At 40.9% G+C, this 20,058-nt stretch overlaps 1 protein-coding gene across 8 annotated transcripts in view; it reads right to left on the bottom strand.

The window, feature by feature from the left end:
- The window catches only part of ehbp1 (EH domain binding protein 1), a 175,073-nt gene that overhangs the window by 64,745 nt on the left and 90,270 nt on the right, over positions 1 to 20,058 (bottom strand). For all 8 annotated transcript variants that reach the window (XM_047350685.1, XM_047350683.1, XM_047350687.1 and 5 more), the window contains 3 exons: positions 19,147 to 19,929; positions 15,129 to 15,170; positions 14,802 to 14,948 (listed from right to left, as the gene is read on the bottom strand). In XM_047350685.1, the coding sequence (XP_047206641.1) occupies positions 14,802 to 14,948; positions 15,129 to 15,170; positions 19,147 to 19,929 (972 nt within the window). The remainder of the gene's footprint in view (positions 1 to 14,801; positions 14,949 to 15,128; positions 15,171 to 19,146; positions 19,930 to 20,058) is intronic.

Below are 20,058 nucleotides of genomic sequence, written 5' to 3'. Positions count from 1 at the left end.
TCATTTGACACCAGCGGCTGTCTGATTTCATTTTAGTCCGTTAACTTCTCCCATCAACCAAATGTGGGGCAGTAGCTTGAAGTCAGTTTCTGTAGTTAAGTGACATGTGAGAAATCCAACCACATTCTTGTGGTTCGGAGACCAGGGAGTACTGAGGCATACCCCACCAGCTCAAAGTACCAAATTAATTTATATGTTTTAATAAAAACCTTTTGTCACAAGAGGCCATTTCATTTAAAGCAGCAACATTTAAATGATGGGTTCCAACACATGTTCATGACAAAATTCCATACATTTCTCAGATCAGGTCTGCCAGTTTTTGAGTAGAAATAAAAACATCAGAATCCATCTATTGCAAATATTTTGACAGTCATCAGGGTTTAGACATGCAACCTGCAAAAAGCACAGACTGGAAGGAAGGAAGGATAAATGGAAAGATGGATGAATGGATATGTTTTCCATACTATAGTTTCTTTTGCCATACTTTTGCAAACCTGGAAACAACAACAACAACAAAAAAATCATACTTTTACCAGACTGTGTAGGGACTTTTTAGAAGTTGCTATGTGTACAAGGAACCCCAAATGGGCAATCCAAAGGAAAAATGTTAGAGATAATAAAACATTTTGTTTTAATTTAATACATTTATATCAATTTATAGTCACCTCACACAGCTTTGTGTTTCCGTTCTATTCTGGCAATGAAAGATAGACCTGCCTCTAAAAATTGAACTAAAAGTTTTGTTATCAAAATGCATGTATACATCTGGAAGCATTATGCAGCTAAAAGCACACAGGCGTAGACTCCTCATCTTGGCAGCAGACAGATACAGTATTGAGCCGTCATCATCAGAGTAATGGCAGAAATGCCATTTTCAGGTGGTTTCAATATGATCTTACTGATAGCGCAGGCCACTATAGACACACACATACACAGAGAAACACACTCACAGAGCTACCGCCATCAGTTAAGACAGGCACTTACCTGATGACGGCTCAACCATCACACAAGCATGCACTCACTGCGCAATCCATTGGCTACAGTAACCAGGGAGACAACCAAATATCCAGGACAGCCAGTCTGAAATTAAGTTTTGACAAGACATTGAAAAGATAAAAGGATTAGACAGAAATATAGTTTATTCAAAAGTGCTCTGAAAAGATATGAGAGAGTTTTCCCATTAGGCTGTGAAGTTATGAGTGAATCCTGGGCAGAAAAAGTGATTCTGAGTTTAAAAAATGTTGGAAAACACGGAAAGATGGATATAGTCAGTTTTAACTTTTGCCACAATAACAAACTAACACTTACACACGCTCTGTCTTCCACTTGTAAGCATGAACCTGCTCTAAACTAGCAGCTCCTCTCCTAAACAGAGCTCACCACATACGACCCAGGGGAGAGCGAAGCAGCGTTTCTCTGTCGCTGCTTTCCTCCCTGCGGTTTCCTGTTAATCAGGCTTCTCCATATTGAAGCAGGGTTTTAGGGCAGGCCTATTGAAGCCGCCCATTTATCCATTAACAAAACATGCAGCGCCCGCTAATGAGCTACATCTCTCCATTTCCATGTCAATTGTTTGTTTGTAGCTATTGTTTAGCTGGGACAATGGGGCTGTATTGTAAATGACAGCAGCCCTAATGCACTCTGCCAGTGTGTGTGCTGAGAGAGAGAGCGCCTAGGGGGATGGCCATGGGGAGAGGGGAGCGCACCTTTGAGAGAGACTGATAAAAAGAAAGACAGTCGGGGGGGAGAAAGAGTCAGAAAGGGAGATAAAGAGGGAGGACAGGAGTGGCAGTTGATACGGTTCTGTAGAAAAGTATTGAGATTTAGGTGGACTTCTTTTGTTTTGAAACCTCCAACAAACAAAAAGCTTATTCAAAACTCCACGTTAAAGTAAACCTTCTTTTGCTTTATTCTTCTTTAGAGAATTTAGTTAAAAATTGATCTGTATCAAAGAGGCTATGAAACTGCTAGTAAAAGGTAAAAGAGTATATGTTCAGGGTTAATTCCTTCAAAGGTTTAAAGTTATAAACCTAAAAATGGGTTTAATGACGTCTTAATGTCTGCTGGTTTTGTTCTAGTAGTTTTTTGCCTCTTTCTTACTTCCATGTCTTTTATTTGTATGATCTGGAAGCAGGAAGGTAGCTGTTTGCTTAATGTAATATGATAACAGTAATGTTACATATGGCCTTGTGGCTATCGCCTGGTTTAGATATCCAATATGGCCTCTACAGATACAACTACCACTCTGATCTCGCTGCATCTGTATATATATGCATAAGCTCCGGAATCAACACAATCCAAAACATCCAACTACATTATTGGTGTTCGCCAATTTTAGGGCCAGAAAACGGGAAATTGAGTTTGACTGTCCAGGGGCCAGGATTACCACTATGGAAGCTGAATACTGTATGGCTTCGGCAGTAGCAGGAAGAATGCCTTTTGGTGGGAGGAGAGGGGTGAGAGGAAGGCAAAAATTTATGATGATGCAGCCATGTTGTGGCTAATTTTACATCCATGTGCATGATCCTTTTCCATTATGTCAGGTTACAACCCTAAACATCAAGATATTTTATTTGGATTTATGTGATAGAGTAACAAAGTTGTAATGTTGTGAAGTGGAAGGAAATGATCCATGGTTTTCAATTTGTCTTAATTCTGATACCCCTAAATAAAATCCAGCTCAATCAGTTGCCCATAGAAGTCACAAAATTAGCAGTTCTGCAAAGTCCACAGCATTAGTGAACAAACGGCATCATGAAGACCAAGGTACAAAGCACACAGGTCCAGGATAAAGTTGTGGAGAAGTTCATAGCAGGGTTAGATTAGGTACAAATGCAGCCACTATTCTTAGATCGTTATTTATTAAAGATTTTGAAAACCATGCACCATTGTCCTTCCACGGCTTATCAAATAAAATACTAATAACACTGGTGTTAGAAAAAAAGCACCACATTTAAATCTTCGCTTTCAGTGTTCCTCTCCAGCCACAAACTTCAATGTATTTTACTTGACAAACCAGACGACACAAAGTAGTAGACGAATGTAAAGCGGAAGGAAAACGGTGCATGTTTTTTAAAATGTTTTTACTGGAAAGAAGCTGAACAACTTGGTGTGGATTTGTATTTAGTATCTTTTAATCAGATGCCTCTATATAAAATCCAGAACAATAATCATATAGAGGTCACATGGTTTTTTAAATCCCAATATGTGACAAAATGTTAAAGAGTTCAAGGGTATCAAAACTTTGGAAGGATCTTGCTTTTGTAAAGATGTCAATCACACTTCTTGAGAAATGTATTATTTTGCAAAAGAGGTAAATGGGAAAGGGAGGTTCCCAGCCCTAACATCTGAGGCACACAGCATTGTTTATGTACTTCTAAGCTCAAAGTATTGCATATATGGATAAGAGGACATTGTCTCCCCTTGTAATTGAGCGATGTCCAAAACTTCAGCTCATTGCCAGACTTACTGAGGCTGGAGTCTGTCAATCAAGTGCTACCAACTTTGTCATTCCAATTAAAACCCAGTGTTCTGTGGCAAGACAATATGCCAAAAGTTTTTTGAAGAGCAAATTGGTTGACCAGGTGGAGATTAAATGCCACCTAGTGGACACAGTGCCAGGGCAAAGGGGTACTCACACTAGGAGTTTCCAAATTGGAAAGTGACAATAGATGGAAACAAACACTTGCCCTAATGTGCCAACAGCACAACAGAATGTCCAAAAGCCATGCGGACATAACCGCAGTAAAACACAGAAAGTACAAACCCAACCAGCTGCATCATTACATGATCAAAGTCAGGATGAAAAACACAAGCAGAAAAAAGGAGGAGAGAAAGTGTGACAGCTGGTGGTCAGTGGGTAACCCTGCTTTAAGAAAGGAGGCTCAGGAGGAGAAGAGACTTCTTTTTTTAACTGGCGACAAGAAGAACAATTGTGTACTGTGCCTTCCATTGACGTGTGGGAACTTCCAAGGGAAGGGAGGCTAAACGGTTGAGTGCGAGGCTGAGACAGAAGCTTCCTTTGGGGGCCTGGCGTAGGGTAAGGACCCCTCTCTGCTTTGGCAGCTCTTTCTGTGCAGGGGGGAGCAGGTTGTCGCCTTGGTTGCTCTTTACTGGGCAAGTAGAAAAAGGGTGGGAGGGCACGCACTGCTGGTCAAGTACAGAGACCTGGCGTGGGCACGGAGTGATGCTACACAGACGCATACACACACACACACAATCACTATCTAAAAGGGTTTGCCAACCTCCCAGATAGCCAGCCAGTCTGGCAGCCAGTCATGCAGTTCCAGACATTTGTCATGACAGGCTAATTCACAGTCAAGAGGTCCTTTAGGTCTCTATCTTGTCCAGCACACACATGCAAAAAGCGCTGTTGAACACACACACACACACACACACACACACACACACACACACACACTCTTGTTTTGCTATATGTAGTGAGGACCATGTGTTGACTTCCATTGATTTTCAGTCATTTTCAACCCTTTCTATGCCCTAACCCTGACAATAACCCTAAACCTAACAATTACCAGTGCATGCCTAACCCTAACCTTAACCTAAAGTCAATTAACACCTTAGTCCTAAACCTAACCGTTAGCAAAATAGGTCGTGAGGACCAGCAAAATGTCCTCACTTTGGTACAAACGGTCCTCAATTTGATGGTGAAATCGGGAAAATGGTTCTCACTGTGATGCCAAGACAGGAACACACACACACACACACTAAGAAAGTCACATTGCTCAACATAGTTTGGAACGAAGATTCATGATGCAGACAAAACTTAGGTTCAGTCCCTGACTGAAAATTTTGGGGCTTAATTTAAAGTAATCTGATAACAAAATGCATCAGAGATACAAGAATGTTATTTTCTCATTCTGTGAAAGCTTTAAAGCATATTCTAAAACAAATGTGTGGTGTACAAAATAAGTACTGAAACAGTCTGCCAGTCTATTGCCACATACTGATGTGAATCTAAATAACACAGAAGGTTGTTTTTAGCAATACCATTACAATTATAATTGATTTAAAGTACAAAGTGTTTGTGATAAACTGAAACTACAGTACAAATTGTAAAAATATGATGCTCAAACCAGTGGGGTTTATGAGTAATGAGGTTTCCACTTTCAAAAACATGGAGACTTCAAACTGGACCAATCTGCACACAGAGCTAGCACGTTCAAGTGTGTGGAACGGAGCAAATTAAGAAATGTATTAATTTTTTGGTCAAAATGAGGTGAACACAGCGAGACTGCAAAAAGGGGAGTGACAGAGAAGCAAGCAGGGAGGCAGATGGAGACGAGTGTGGGGCTTATCGGCTGCCTCCAGACGGAGGGCACGGATCAATGGGCATGCGAGGCCCACAGCGATCAATGCATTTGATAAAGAATTAAAGAAGAGTCACTGTACACGGCTATCAAAGAACAGGGACAGGGCCTAATTATGATTTGACGGGTGCGTGCCCATGATAGGGGTCTGAGTGTGCGTATTAGAGTATTATAAGTATGGAAATATGATTCTGCAAGACGTTTGGATGGACGTACAGCTCCATGTACCTGTATGTCAGCGTATGCAGGTACATAAACATAGAAGTCTAAATGTGTCAGTATATATTTGGTCTATGCATAAGGGTTACGTTGGTTCGTTTCTCTGTGAGAGAGCGTGTTCCTCATTTCGGCAGAGGTGGTGTGATGGTTTGAGGCTCTGAAAACAAGATTTTGTTTTTGCAATACAAGTTCAAATGTTGTATATAGACACCTCTAAGCTAATGATGGTTCAGCAATGTTCTGAATTTGGTTTTTTGTATCAAGTTTTTATATTTTGTGCCTTCTCTTTTAATGGACATTGTGATGTAACATAATTTGAAAAAGGCAGAGTTCTATTTGTTGAAACAACTGTTTCTGAGCAATGACTTCTTTCATTCTAAAGTATATTTTCAGAAATCTTAGATATTTACTCCTGTGTGAATCTAAGGTTCTTCCGATGCCAAATTGATGTTTTTACAAAAGAATACAAGTTTTAGAAATGTGTTTTACAGAATTTTGGTTCAATGCAGAATTATCCATTCCATGGCCCTGTCCAAATACGCGCATGGGTTCGAGTGCGTAGTGTGTCCCAATTCTCCAGAGTGGTCCTTAGCCCCGCCCCCTTTGCGCCCTCAATCCTAAGATGCTAAGCCCGCATCTAAGCGGACTTCGCCGAAGTATATTACCCACAATTCACTGCTGCAGATGGCGTTCTTAGCAAAAACCAATCACAACCATCAATGTAATCAACCATCAAATCAGAATAAGAACTGCGTGAAGTTTAGACAGCAAGCTGACAAATATATATTTTTTTACTGGTTTTCCAGGCTCAACATTGTAAGATACCACTGGGTTCAGAGTGGGTCTGGACAGTCAGTAGGCCATAACACTGAAGTTACCTTTCAAACAAACACTGGCGCGGTCTAAAAGCCTCCTTCACTTCCTGCACTTTTTCCTCAAAACAACTGCTTGTTGCAGTTTTAAAATATTTTTTTAGCAGCAAGACTGTGAAAACAGCGCTGCTTCCAGAGGCGCAAGTCGATGACGTAACCCCTACTGTCCCAATTCTGCAATTTCGCACGCTTGTAACCTGCGCACTTCAACCCCGACGGGCACTTGTATAAAGTACACTTATCATAGAGGGGCGTAGGGTGTAGTGTGGGTATTGGGACAGGGCCAATATTTTAGCGGACTAAGTAGTTTAGATTTCAACCACTAGGGTTGAACGCTAAATATACAATCCAGATTTATTAAATAACAATGAATTGCCTAGTTTTGCACTGAAATGGAATCTTATTGGACAGCAACTGGAGCCAGCCGAGCTGTAAGGACATATTCTGTTTTAATCCTGACGCCCCCTGATGGAAGGACGCCCTGTCAGGTTAGCCATATGACCTATATCAAAATCCGCCATTGTTTTTTAAAACAAAAATTATTGTCTTTGCCGTTTGTTGAAGACTTTTCGCAGTTAAAAATCTAATTTAAACTTTAGCACTGAGTAAATGTGTGTTTGTGTGTGTAACAAAGGCCATGTGTAAAACAGGGTGGGTCATAACTTCGACAGGCAAGAAGGACAGAAAGGTTTTCCCCTTTAAATAGATGGTGTAATTATTGGAAATAGAGACAGCGAGAGCTGAAAGGACGAAGCGGAGGAGAGAGAAAGAAAGGGATGAAGAACATGAGCTGATTCTGCACCTGTTCATAGAGAATAAGTAACTTTGGCAGTAGTAACCTGTTCTACTATTCAATTCACGTGTGGAGCTTTGTGAACTAACGGGAGAGAAGTCAATATGTTGGATTGGCGTAGACATGCTTTCACGATACATCTCTAACCACTAACAGGGAAAAACAAAACAAAAAAAACTGAATAAATCCCAGATAATTCCCTTTCTTACAAATATGTAACAGTAGATTAAATGATTAAAAGATGATTTATACCTTTCAGGAAGTAGTCATCCAGTCATAATAACGATCATGGTAGTATTTTTTCCAATGCTGGTTTCATCAATAAATGCTGCATTTGCATTTTAACATATAGTTGAACATAGTTGTTTACTGTGTGGCAGTAGGGTTGGACAGCCTAATTCAAACATTGTAATGAAGTAGAGTCAGTTTTGTTTTAAATATGTATGTGTAAGGCTCTGATTGTGGCTAATGATGGATTTCAAGCCATTATCAACTTAATCATTATCATCAAAAGCAATAAAACATTGTGCTAGAGAGTTTTAAGTCCATATAGCCCATCTCTTATGACAACACTTTGGCATTTTCAAGCAAACATCTTTTTAATTTTTTTGGTTTTATATCCAAGTCAAATAAAGAGATTGAAAAACAATCGATTAAAATGTGCAGTCTAGGCATGGGTCAGTCAGTGGCATGAAGGTATCGATCTTTTAAAAACTGCAACATTTTCTCAGTAAACCGTTGCACCCATATTAGATCCTTTATACTGTTTATTGAGATGCCAGAGAAAGTGTCAGAATTGTCCGAATGCATTTAGCAGAGTAGAGAACTTGCTGCAGTTCACTGCTGGTCAGCTGGCTGAAATGAGGCAAGCTCCACTCATCATTCTTAATTAAGGTAACTCTACAGTTTGCAACACTTTTTAATTAAAAGCAATAAGATTATGTTTTACATTTCTGTATTAAATCTTCACTCTCCACATAGCCCAGCTCTGGCGTAGTCGTCAAGCATCAAATAGCTGTGCGGTGCTAAACAGACCGGGATCATTCTGTAGCGCTCCTGTTGTCTATGCAAATGATGCATTTCTGGATCATGTTTAGAGTAAAATCAGATTAAAGTTTCTGTTAAGTTCCAACTCGATCATAACAAAAAAGGCACAAAATTACATTAAAACAAAAAAAGACATATCAGAGATCCAACAACACAGTAGGATGGATGAATAATGGTACTTTCAGTAGCAACAAAAGTTTTTATCCACAACTCTGAGATGTTCTTGTGCTGTATCTTGCAGTTCCTGCTGACACTTGCAGCTGGTCACGTGAGCAAAATAACGAAGAGAGGTACATGCACTCTGAAGAGGTTGGTAAGTGTAGGCGAATTACAGCTTTCTTCTCTGATGGCTTGATCAGCTCTTGTCATGCAATTTAGAGAGCTATCTTTCTCCCCCTCGTTAACACACACGCTCTCACACACACACACTCAATTTAGGCTCTGCCTTTGATCTCTGCTCCAGTCTATTCAGTCATGACACATAGCTTCAAACCCCAAGACACGCGCGCACATACACAGGCCAAAGGAACTCCCCACCAAACTATTTGGTTTCATTTGGGGCACATTTTCCCAAAAAAAAAAAAAAGAGAGAAAGTACGAGAAAAGAGGGGGGAGAGAAGGACGAAGGACAAAAAAGGAGAACAGAGAGAAGAAAGGAGCGGCAGCCACATTCAAACAAGACCTGAAGAAAAAACTATTACTGCAGGGAGAAAGTTGAAAAAGGGAGAGGACAAGAGGAGGAGGAACAAAGAACAAAGTGTGGATGAAGGAGCAGAGCTCACAAAGCCATATTAGAATTTTAAAAAGGAACACTATTTTATTCTGTATGCTTTGTACAGACAGCACCTTGTTTCTTGTATTTTTATTGGTAAGACTGATCAGCAGAAAGGGCAAAAAGTGGAGCTGTAAATTATTTCATCACTGATCAGCTTTAAAGAGTAAATCTGACTCGCTGTTATGATTGGTTAGCTGCCAATCTTGCAACTAGTGAATCTTTGAAAAGTTCAGTTTTCCACTCTGTTGTCAATAAGGGTAAACCACCAGAAACCAGTGATCTGGATGGCCTCTGACAAGAAAACGTGTTAAGGAAATCTATGCAACGGTTTCTTGGAATGAAATGAGAAATATTTCATACAAAATCTAATGACAGGAATAAAAACAAAGAAAGGAAAAAGAGACCAAAACAGAAAGTGCAGACAGCAGATGACAACACCTACAGGTCACAAAAGCAAAGACCCAGGAGCCCTTTCCACTGATGAGGAGGAGGAGAGGGGGAAGCGATGGAGAGGGGGGAGGCGGCGGCAGGGGTGCTGGTCGGCAAAAATCAAACGGGATCCAATTATAGGAATCACAACGAGTCAGTGAGCAGGGGAACTCTCTTACCTGGAAAACACCAAGGCATTTGCGTGCACTCTTGAAGCAAGCACACATATTTATAAAAAAGCCACAGGTGCTGGATATTTGCACAAAACGCACACACATACATCTTTTTGCTTTACAGTTTTCGCCGAGAATTACGCAAAGTGTAGCTCACGAGCACACATTCATTGCAAACCCTAGTGTGGATCCTAATAATTAGCCTGGCCAGGCCGCTGTGAAATTACTGTTCTCATCTGCTAATGGATGAGAAGACCTGGAGCGAATAGAAGCAGACACACACACCAACTTCTCTATTAAAATTTGAACAGTGGGAAAGACTAAAGAGCAGGAGTTTGCAACAAAACATGGAATGAAGAATAAAACAAGAACAGATACATCACACTAGAATAAGGGTCAGCGACATTTAAATATTTCAAGACACCCAATACCAAAGACTAGTGATGTTTTGGCCACCTATTGGGTGGGGTTCGTGACGGGTACAAAATGACTAGGAAGGATCTTGTCCATGAATGTTCAAAGAGGAAGTAGCAACAAATCGTGTAAGAAAAGGGCGATCTGGGAAAAAAAGAAGTTGAGAAAATTAAAGTGATTGGAAAAGAAAGAAACTGGTTGAGAAATCAAAAACAGACATGAAAGAGGGAGAGAATGAGAGAAAGTGACTGGGCAGACAAGCAGAGAGAGAGAAACCCAAACCTGTGACCTTAGATGAAAGAAGCAGTCACTGTGGGCTACAATTAGGGATGGCAGGAGGGAGAGCATAGGTCAGGAGAACTACACAGACTCACACAACTGCACAAGCATTGACACATCTCGCCACAATAGCTGTGGGTGTGTGATACACGGCACATGTTAAACACATTCACTCCTTTAGGTTTACTCAACAGATAAAAAAATGATGCAACTTTAACATGATGTCTTATAATAGCAATCATATTGTGTGTTATTACAACCACAAACTAATTATGTTTGATCTTATGCAACAAACCAACACACAGACGTGAGTAATTGTGAAGTGAAAGTAAAATGTTTGAAAATCTTTTAATAAATAAAAACCTGAAAAGCAACGCTAGTTCGCCTGAATTCTTTGTACAATGACCTTTCACCCCAATTACATGTGCAGTTCTTTGGGATGCGTCTCTACTAGCTCTGTACACCTAGACACTGACGCTGGACTGACATTTTTGCTCATTTGCTCAGACTTTGACTGGGCCATTCCCACAGGTAAATATGCATTAATCTAAACCCTTCAAATGGATCTCTGGCTGTATGTTTAGTGCCATTATTCTGCTGGAGGGTGGACTTTTTAATTCCAGAACAGTCTTCCAGGATGGCCCTGTATTCAGCTCCATCCATCGGGGCATCAACTTTGTCTAGTTCTCTTGTCCTCACTGAAGAAAAGCATGCCCACAACATGATGCTGCCACCACCATGACGATGGAGTCTTCCACCGCACCAATTGGCCAGAAAGTTCAGTTTTGGTTTTATCTAACCAGAACATCGTCTTCCATACGTTTGCATTGTCCTCTATGTGGATTGTGGCAAACTGAATGGAACTTCTGCTTCTAATGGCCTTCTTTCAACAAACACTTCCTCCTTGTTATTATTTTACTAAGGCCAGATTTGTAAAGCTTACAAGATATACTTGTCGTGGCAACAAATTCCCCCAAATGAACAGGGGATCTCTGCAGCTCCTCCACAGTTCCCATATACTCACAGCTTGTGGTATCATTTTAAAACCTAATCCTGCTTTGGACTTCTCCAGATCTTTGTTCCTGGCCTTTGGTCAGAATGATGCTGTAGGTTCATGAATGTTGGAGTCTTCACAGAACAGGTGGTTTTATATTGAGATACAATGACTCACAGGTGGAGTTTAATTACAAATTAGGTGACTTAACGCAATTGGTTGCACTGGATTTATTGAAGGGGGCCAAATCCAAATGAGTGCCAAACTTTTCAGATTTGTTTTAGCAGAGAATATTACAAACAGTGCATCCTTTTTCACCCACGGCTCAATTATGCACTGCTCTGTGTTGGTCAATCAAATCCATTCTGATTAAAATACCTTTAAGGGTGTTGGAGGAGAAAATGTGAAAAAGTTGAAGCGGGAAGAATACTTTTGTTAGGTGCTGTATGTTTGCAAAAATAAAGTCCCATCCTGAGGGACTTTATACATATTTACCTGCGTGACGGGTGCCGTAAAGGCTTTGCTAAAATGTTAAGAAGCTTTGAGATCGGATCAATTAAGTGAGGGCTGTCTCTGTGGGTTTATGTAATGTAATCATAGGGACGCACAGGAAGCATTCATAATAGGATTCAGATTTTTGTTTTCCAGCAAAACCTTGAAAACCCTGAACTGTAAGGCTCAGATTAAGACATTAGGATTGTTAATAAATAAATAAACGTAAAATCAGCCTAATTTCTAAATTTCACTTTGAAAGCGGCACCTCTAGAACAGCTAATGTGGGGCCCCTCCTTTACCCCACATTAGTCACTTCCCTCAAAGAAAGAAGCCTGCTTTAATTGAATTAAATTATACCTTATGCATGCTAAACCACAAAGCACCTACTTAGACAGATGGAGAGGTAAATGGGAAAGGCTTTTGCCTCTCCAGCTGATAACGGCGACCCACACACACATATACACTCATGCTAATCAAAACAAGACATCAAGTAATCTAATCTGAATCACTAACAATTATCAGCACATTGGCCCCGAGGCCAGGCGTATTCCTTTGATCAATGTTTTCTATTAAAAAAAGTGTAAACAATTCAATATCTCCCTTCACCCCTCCTCTTTTGATTCCTTCTCGTATGCATAGCAAGAGCGTGTGAGGGGGATATTATCCAATTGTCCTTGGAAATGAGTCAGGAAATCAGGAAAAAAAAGAGGCTGGAAGGGTGGGCCTGGCTACTTTAAGTAGTTAATCTGACTTAAGTCAGCCATCTTGCGGCACACAACAAGGGGCCGAAGAGGACCTTTCTTTTTGTCACCAAGGAAATATACTGGTGCTGCAAAAGCTTTGAAAACGTCTTTTAATTTACTTTATTTCTCTGAAGACTTTCAACGCCACCAGTCCTTGGAAGCTCCTCGTTTATGTCCTCAGATTATTCCAAAATGGTTATTCCTGTGGTTGGCATGCAAACACACACACACACACACACACACACACACACACACACACACACACACACACTCTTGTTTTGCTATATGTAGTGAGAACCATGTGTTGACTTCCATTGATTTTCAGTCATTTTCAACCCTTTCTATGCCCTAACCCTGACAATAACTCTAAACCTAACCATTACCAGTGCTTACCTAACCCTAACCTTAACCTAAAGTCAATTCACACCTCAATCCTAAACCTAACCGTTAGCAAAATAGGTTGTGAGGACCAGCAAAATGTCCTCACTTTGGTACAAATGGTCCTCAATTTGATGGTGATATCGGAAAATTGGTTCTCACTGTGATGCCAAAACAGAAACACACACACACACGAAAATACACACCTCTTAAAACATCTAATTCAAGGGCATATTTCTCTTTAAGGATCCCAGCAGCAAATGCAGGGCCAAGCAGCTGTTGCCTTTTAGATATTTCATTACCAAAAGGTATTTATTTCATTTTACCCTCAAATCCCTTGTCACATTTTTTTTTCTGACTCCTTTACTTTTTTTCTGAAATATTTGGAAACGTGACAGAAGATTTGACCGCGGTGCTTTCTCAGGGTAACTCCTGGTTCATCAGTGTGCCCCTTCCTCTTAGTATATTATGTTCAGTGAAGCGTGCTCAGTTCAGAGCCGGCAATTTCAATCGCGTCGTTTCTAGTCTAGTTAGCTTCAGTACAGCGATTATTCACCCCTCCCAGCCCCCTTTTTTTACCATGAATGTACTTCTGCTGACAGCTGTCTGCGGACAACATTTGCTCAGTGCACTGAGGAAAGTGAAAGCGGGCAGAAAATTTAGTTAGCACTGTCATATAAATTGTGAAAATGACCAAAGACAGACTGAAGAGACAGAGAGTTACGGTTCTAGAGAGAGAGAAGTCCAACGAAGAAGTCCATCTACATTTGAGCTTTTCTGACGTGCTCAGGTTGTACCGCTCAGACACCCATGAGAGAATTTGAGCAGAGGGTAATAAGAAAAAATCTTCTCCTTTTCTAAAAGCTTACTAAGGAAGTGGTCATGAAAGTGGTCTGCTAGAGGATGAGACAGTTTATACTGGATTTTCCAACATGTTGGAAGCGTACGAGCAGCAAATAGACTACAGTGGAAGATGCATGAGGGAGAATGACAGACATACTGTTTGCTTCTCCTGAACACTGACGCCATGCTACACAAGAAAAAGGGAAAGATATGAGAGCAAAGGTTGGTGTGACATTAAACAGGAGAGTTAGGCCCCTCAAATCCAGGACCTTTACAAACTCACTCTGATCATTTCCAAGATGAAGGATAAATGGACAAACGATCATGAATCGGCTTGAACAACCCAGTGAAAACGTAACTATCAGGGTTGCTGCATAAGAACAAACAAACAAAAAAAATAAATAAACCTTTGTGCACATGCTCTCACACTTATTCTCAGGGATGCTAACATGAACATTAAAAAAACCGTTATAAACGCATTTAAGCATCCATTTAAATGTTATAGCTCAGATATTCCCTGACCAGGCTTTTACGCTCTGCTCTCTTTAAACTTTTTTTTAAATCAAATGCAACAAACAATGGTAATAAAAGCGAAAACATGCTATAGATTCTTCAATAAGAGGTAGTAGTTTTGAATAATCAACATTTATACACCAAAACATCTCCTTAGCCTTTATCTTGAAATTGTTGGTGCTTTAGGTCCTGAAAAAGGTGGGTGTTTCCCATTCTGATGCATTCAATGAATTGGAAGAAAAAAGGTCAAATCTTGTAATATTTGACCTATAGATCACCAGTTCCAACCAGACAGAGACAGATTTATAAGTGGATCACGTGGGATGACATTCTCTGCTTTTACCTGTTAAATATTGATTCTGTGCTTCATTGTTTTCTCTGCTAAAGAAAACAATAATGTAGTAAATTAAGCTCTTAAAACTAGTTGACCAGCTCTTCTCTATTGAGGGCCAAAAGGACGCTACAATTTAATAAATAAATATATAAACAACGAGCAGGAGGACTTACATCAGAGATGCCTGAAGTCCTGTTGGGTGCTGTGACTGCTGAGTTGGTGGCGTTCTTGTTACCAGCTTTCATGGCAGCATCCCTGCGGGCCTGCTCCAACAGCAGCCTGGCTCTCTCCTTCAACTCCTCCTGACGAGAAAGTCCTTTCTACATGCAAAAACAAAGTGTGATTGGAGCTCAGAAAGTATGTAGTGACAATAAGCCAAATGTAATTTGCCCCTAATGAAAATGTTTTGACATACATTAGTTGTGCTTTGTTTCAAATACATTTAATAATGCATTATATTTTATATAGTTTTGCAGGCTAGTAGTAAACATCTGACTCACCTTCTCAGATGGAGGACTTGGTATAGGGGCAGCTGATGGCTCCTTTGAAAAGAAAAATGCAACATAAAGTACCTGCTGTTAATATGATCTATCGTTTCATACCAACAGTTGCCACAGTTTTAAGTTCTTTAGTTGGAAAAATGATGCATGTTTATGTTTACTTTCTGGATTTCTGTGCATGCGCGTTGCAGAGACCAGGAGATGACGAGGAGATGTTAAATCAGTACTGAGAATAAAAAAAAAACATACTCCAAGCAGAAAGCATTATCTTTTAAAAATGTTATGATAAATGAGGTGTTAGACCGTTCTGGGTCCGAATGGAAACATGAGTTAGAATTATTTCTCATCCTGATATCTATAAAATAATATTAATATTTTGAGGTGTAAGAGAACATCTTGGATGGTATCTAACCAGCCTCACTAATCAACAATGTTAGCACGGATGGATGTGTCGCGTTGCAGCCAATGTTTCTGAGGTAAGCTGGTCTGCAGAGTTATTTAGATCATAGTTTTCACTGGTGATGCATTTCATGTCACATGGAGCTTTAATAAAATGCTGCGGCCCACAGATATGTGAAGCTATAGCTTCAGCTAGTTAAAGCTATATAAGCTTTTCAGAGCTATTGAATTTTGTTCTGTTTGAGTCATCAGAAAACATTATAAAAAGTGCCCAATTTAAAGATAAGCTGAGTGGATATTTGAAATCCTATTTCATTAGTTATGCTAAGAGTAATTGAAAATTCCCCCAAGTTATGGACTGGTTTTGGCTGAGAAACAATGTGTGGTGTAGCTGTCCTCTGTCTGGTGCTCAAATGTCCTGCAGCAGCCAACGCACCATCATGGAAAGGTATACAGTGTTGATTTGGCTGATGAGCATCACCCGTGGGGCGTCAATGAGTTGTAGGGGCAACCAGTGGTTTCCAGAGGTCCAGGTCACCGTTGTTTCCTCATGCCTGCCTAAACCAGTCCCTTTAGACATTAGCTCCATTTTCCTTCACACACAAGAAGTTAACTGCAATGTTTAAGTCTGTTGACATTACTTGACTTCCACTAGCCCGTAACAGTTAACTGTTAACAGCACACACTTTATGCCCCCAACCAACTCCACTCGCTCTGATCAGAGGGTTGCTTTCCTGTGCAGCAGAGGGTTAGAGATTGGGCAACACTGTTAAAGTGTAGGTTTGATCATAATTAAATAAAAATTATGGAGGTAAACAAAGATTTGCCTGTAGCAAATAGCGGGTAGCACACACAGCCATCAATGTCTGCAATGCATTGCTATCTATCAACCTAGTTTAAAATGTTTTTTTTCTTTAGAAAAAGCTCTTAACCTCCTAATAAAACTTAAAGAATAATAACGAGGATAAAACCTTCTGATCTACTTCTCAGATATTCTAAGTTTCCCGCTCTGCTTTAATAAACCAGCTGGGCTTTATTGCCAGCCAGGAGGAGGCCAATGGGTGGAGCTGGCGCTCATGACATCAAGTTAAATGGGTCTACAGCTCATGCCCTGGTCTGCTAAGGCATGAGCTGGGTTAATTCCTATAATACGGACCTCATGAGGAGTGAAATGGTGTGGAAAGAGCAACAAGTTAAAAAACAAAAAAAACAAACAAAACAAAATAGATTAAAAAATTATCTTTAAGGGTTTTGACACTGAAATGTGTTCATCTTTTTAAGAATTTCAATTAAACCTTGAAGAAGGTGACGATGCATCCCATTAACTTGATAACGTCACATAAAAAAACCCCCCCAAAATAAAACCCTCTCTGCAAGCCCCACTGCCTGCCCCGTGACCTTTTAGCTTGTAAACAAGCAGCAGTAATCTGGGGTTAACCAATGCAGCCCCGCACCGTGTCCGCATGTGTGCACCCACTCATGCACAGGTGTGTGTCAGAGTGTAAGACGAGATGATGTCTGCTCTGTGCAAAGCATCGCCACGCCTGAGCAGTCACGGCACAAACTGTCATCAACTGCAGGGATGGAAAATATAATGAAAAATATAATGAAATGTCAAAGCAGGGGTTCTGTTGGGCACATTCGGTAGTCGCCACATGTTAAGGGTCCCGATGTGTCTGGTTCTTGGCAGCAAGACAAGTGACAACAACACCTAATGGAGAATGGAAGACTTTCGGTACGGTCAGCTCTGCGTTAGTATCACCAACGTTGGGATTTGAAGCTTAGCAAGCGCCAGGAGGAAATGAATGTTCTGGGTATCCTCTGTCTTATGACTGACGGCACTGAGAAAGTTTCAATCAAAGTCTTGGTGCGAGGATAAAAACATGAACAATCCATTTAGGGCGCAGACAGAAACCTGCAGGTAAACGCTGTCGGAATCTTAAGTAGCAAGAATGAGTTTATAAACCAGACTGGTCCTGAGGTTGTTTAACATACAGAATTCATGAATTAGTTTTCTAGTTTACTGAATGACATGTTTCTACTGATCTGTACATCGTCTGCATGTGGACTTTGACAGAATTAGACGCCACAGAGGTACTGTGCCTTGCAAAAGTATTTATAGCCCCTAACCCTCTTTTCACATTGTAACCATACATCACTGCATCATTTATTTGGGACTTTGTGTGATGGAACAAAACAAAGGAAACTAACTGGGTTTGTCTCTAACAGCTTTGCCTGTATCTGTATCTGTCCTCAGATTTTCAGATTATATTCAGATTGAAAGCATTCCAACAAATCAATATGCTTTGATGTATCATCCATCACAGCTCTGGCTGTATGTTTCTGGTCATTCTCCTACTGGAAGGTGAATCTCTGCCTTAGCATCAAGTCCTATGTGGTCTCTAAAAGGTTTTCTTCTATTTACCTTCATCAATCCTGACAGGCTCTCCAGTCCCTGATGGAGAAAAGCATGCCTGCAGCATGTTTCACTGTGGGAATGTTTAGTGTTCGTTTTCTGCCACACATAGTTTTTTATTATGGAGGCCATTTTGTTCCAATTTAACCCCATTTAAATAGAAGACCTTCTTCCACGTGTTTGATGTGCCCCCTGCGTGGCTTGTAGAAAATGCAACCAGGACTCCGTATGGCTTCTTTCAATAGCGGCTTCCTTCTTACCATACAGGCCTGATTTGTAGAGCGCATGACTAACAGTTTTCCAGTTTATAAATTCTGTTACCTGAGCTGTTGATCCCTGCAGCTCCAACAGAGGTACCATGGATCTCTTGGCTGCTATCTGATAAAAAACTCTCTTTCCCCAGTCAGTCAGTTTAGCTGGAAAGCCATGTTTTGGTAGGTTTACTTTCAACTTTATTGTCCCGAAGGAGAAATTCTTTTCCACAGATCAGCCCCAGAACACATCAGGCAAATACTGCACAGAGCATGACATAATAATAAATGGCAGCCTCAGCCGGGCCTGTTGTTTAGGACAGCTTTGACCGCGGACATCAGGCTTTTCCCAAAACGAGCCCTTCTGCACCTCAGTGTCCCATATCTGCATCCTGAAGGCAATGGGGTGAGGTATTCCTGTAATTGATGAGTAGAGTCCTGTGTTATTGAGATTGCCATGCATATGACGGCCTTATTATTGAGTTTAGGTTTGTAGTTGAGCTATAATATTCACTTTCAGATGATAAATTGAACATAACTCTAAGATATGTTGAAAACTTGGGAAATCGTTTAATTACATAACTCTACCTTGAAAGTCTTTCCAATGATCTCCCTGACCTGTCTGCTGTGTTCCTTGGACATCATGATGCCGTTTGTTTACTGATGTCCTTCACAGAACAGCTGGATATAGATAAAACGACACACAGGCAGACTCTACTTTTCTAATTGCGTTACTCTGATTGTACTGGATTTTATTTAGGGGCATCAGAGTAAAGGACGGCTGACTGCAAATGTACGCCACACTTTTCTGTATGTTTTCGCACCACTTTGTCTCAACCAATCACATGAAAAACCCAATAGAATACATTGCATTTTGCAGTTGTAACATGCCAAATTGTGGAGGAAAAAGGTCAACACATGAAGTCAAAATATTGTGATTTGGTGGATTTACCTGTTTGATGGGGGTATCTGTGTGGTTGACTGGAGTGGATTTGGTGTTCGTAGCCGGCTCTGACTCTGAGTGACGCAGACTGGCCCTTTTTTTTTTAATGAGGTCTGCGTCCCTGTTATAGGAGAAGTGTGATAAACAGTTTCCTCTCCTTGTAGGGGACGATGGTTCATTACTTCTCTCTCCTCTATCCTCTAACACCTCCTCCTGGTGTTGTGGGTCCATCTCCATCTCTCTGTCCACTCTTTGCGGTAACTCACAAAGATCTAAAGTGTTGGCTTTGAGTAGACTCCCTCTGTCCTCGGAGCCTGGCGGGGCCACGTGGGCTGAGTTTGTAGCTGTTGCAGCTAATACTGTGCGTGGTGACGGGACAGGAGGTGAGGACTGTACGGGACATGCTGCTGGGGAGCTGGTTGACTCTACTTCAGCTCGTGGCTCCATCATTCCCCCTTTGGCAGCCGCGGCGCCATTAGATTCAGTCGGAACATCACCGGTAGATGTAACGGGCTCAGAGTTAGCCTGATGGTGTTGCACGTCGTTCAGTTCAGCATAGAACTTGTCCTGGTCTATAGAGGCGTTAGTATCCGTTTCAAAGTCTCCCACTTTGTAGGTGCTGCGACTGCTGTTGGCCTCTATCTGCACCACGTTGAGCTCCTCACCAGAAAAATGAGCCCTGATCTGGTACAGGTAGGTCATCACTGTGAGCTTGTCAGGAATAGCGAGGAGCACCATGTCGGATGGTTCCAGGAGACGAGAGATCCCCAGACTCGCAAAGCCATCATATGCCTACAAAAACAAGAAAAAATAGCATTTTCAATAAAGATTCACCATAGCAACAATTTATCTACAAACGAAGGACTGAGATGGCATGGGTTGAATCTAGTTTGTTTTTTCACATAGTTGGAGCATTGTACA

This window comes from Girardinichthys multiradiatus, chromosome 22 (assembly GCF_021462225.1).
Source record: "Girardinichthys multiradiatus isolate DD_20200921_A chromosome 22, DD_fGirMul_XY1, whole genome shotgun sequence".
Taxonomy (NCBI): Eukaryota; Metazoa; Chordata; class Actinopteri; order Cyprinodontiformes; family Goodeidae; genus Girardinichthys; species Girardinichthys multiradiatus.
The sequence above is the reverse complement of the archived record's forward strand: the minus strand, read 5'-3'. Positions and strand labels throughout refer to the sequence as shown.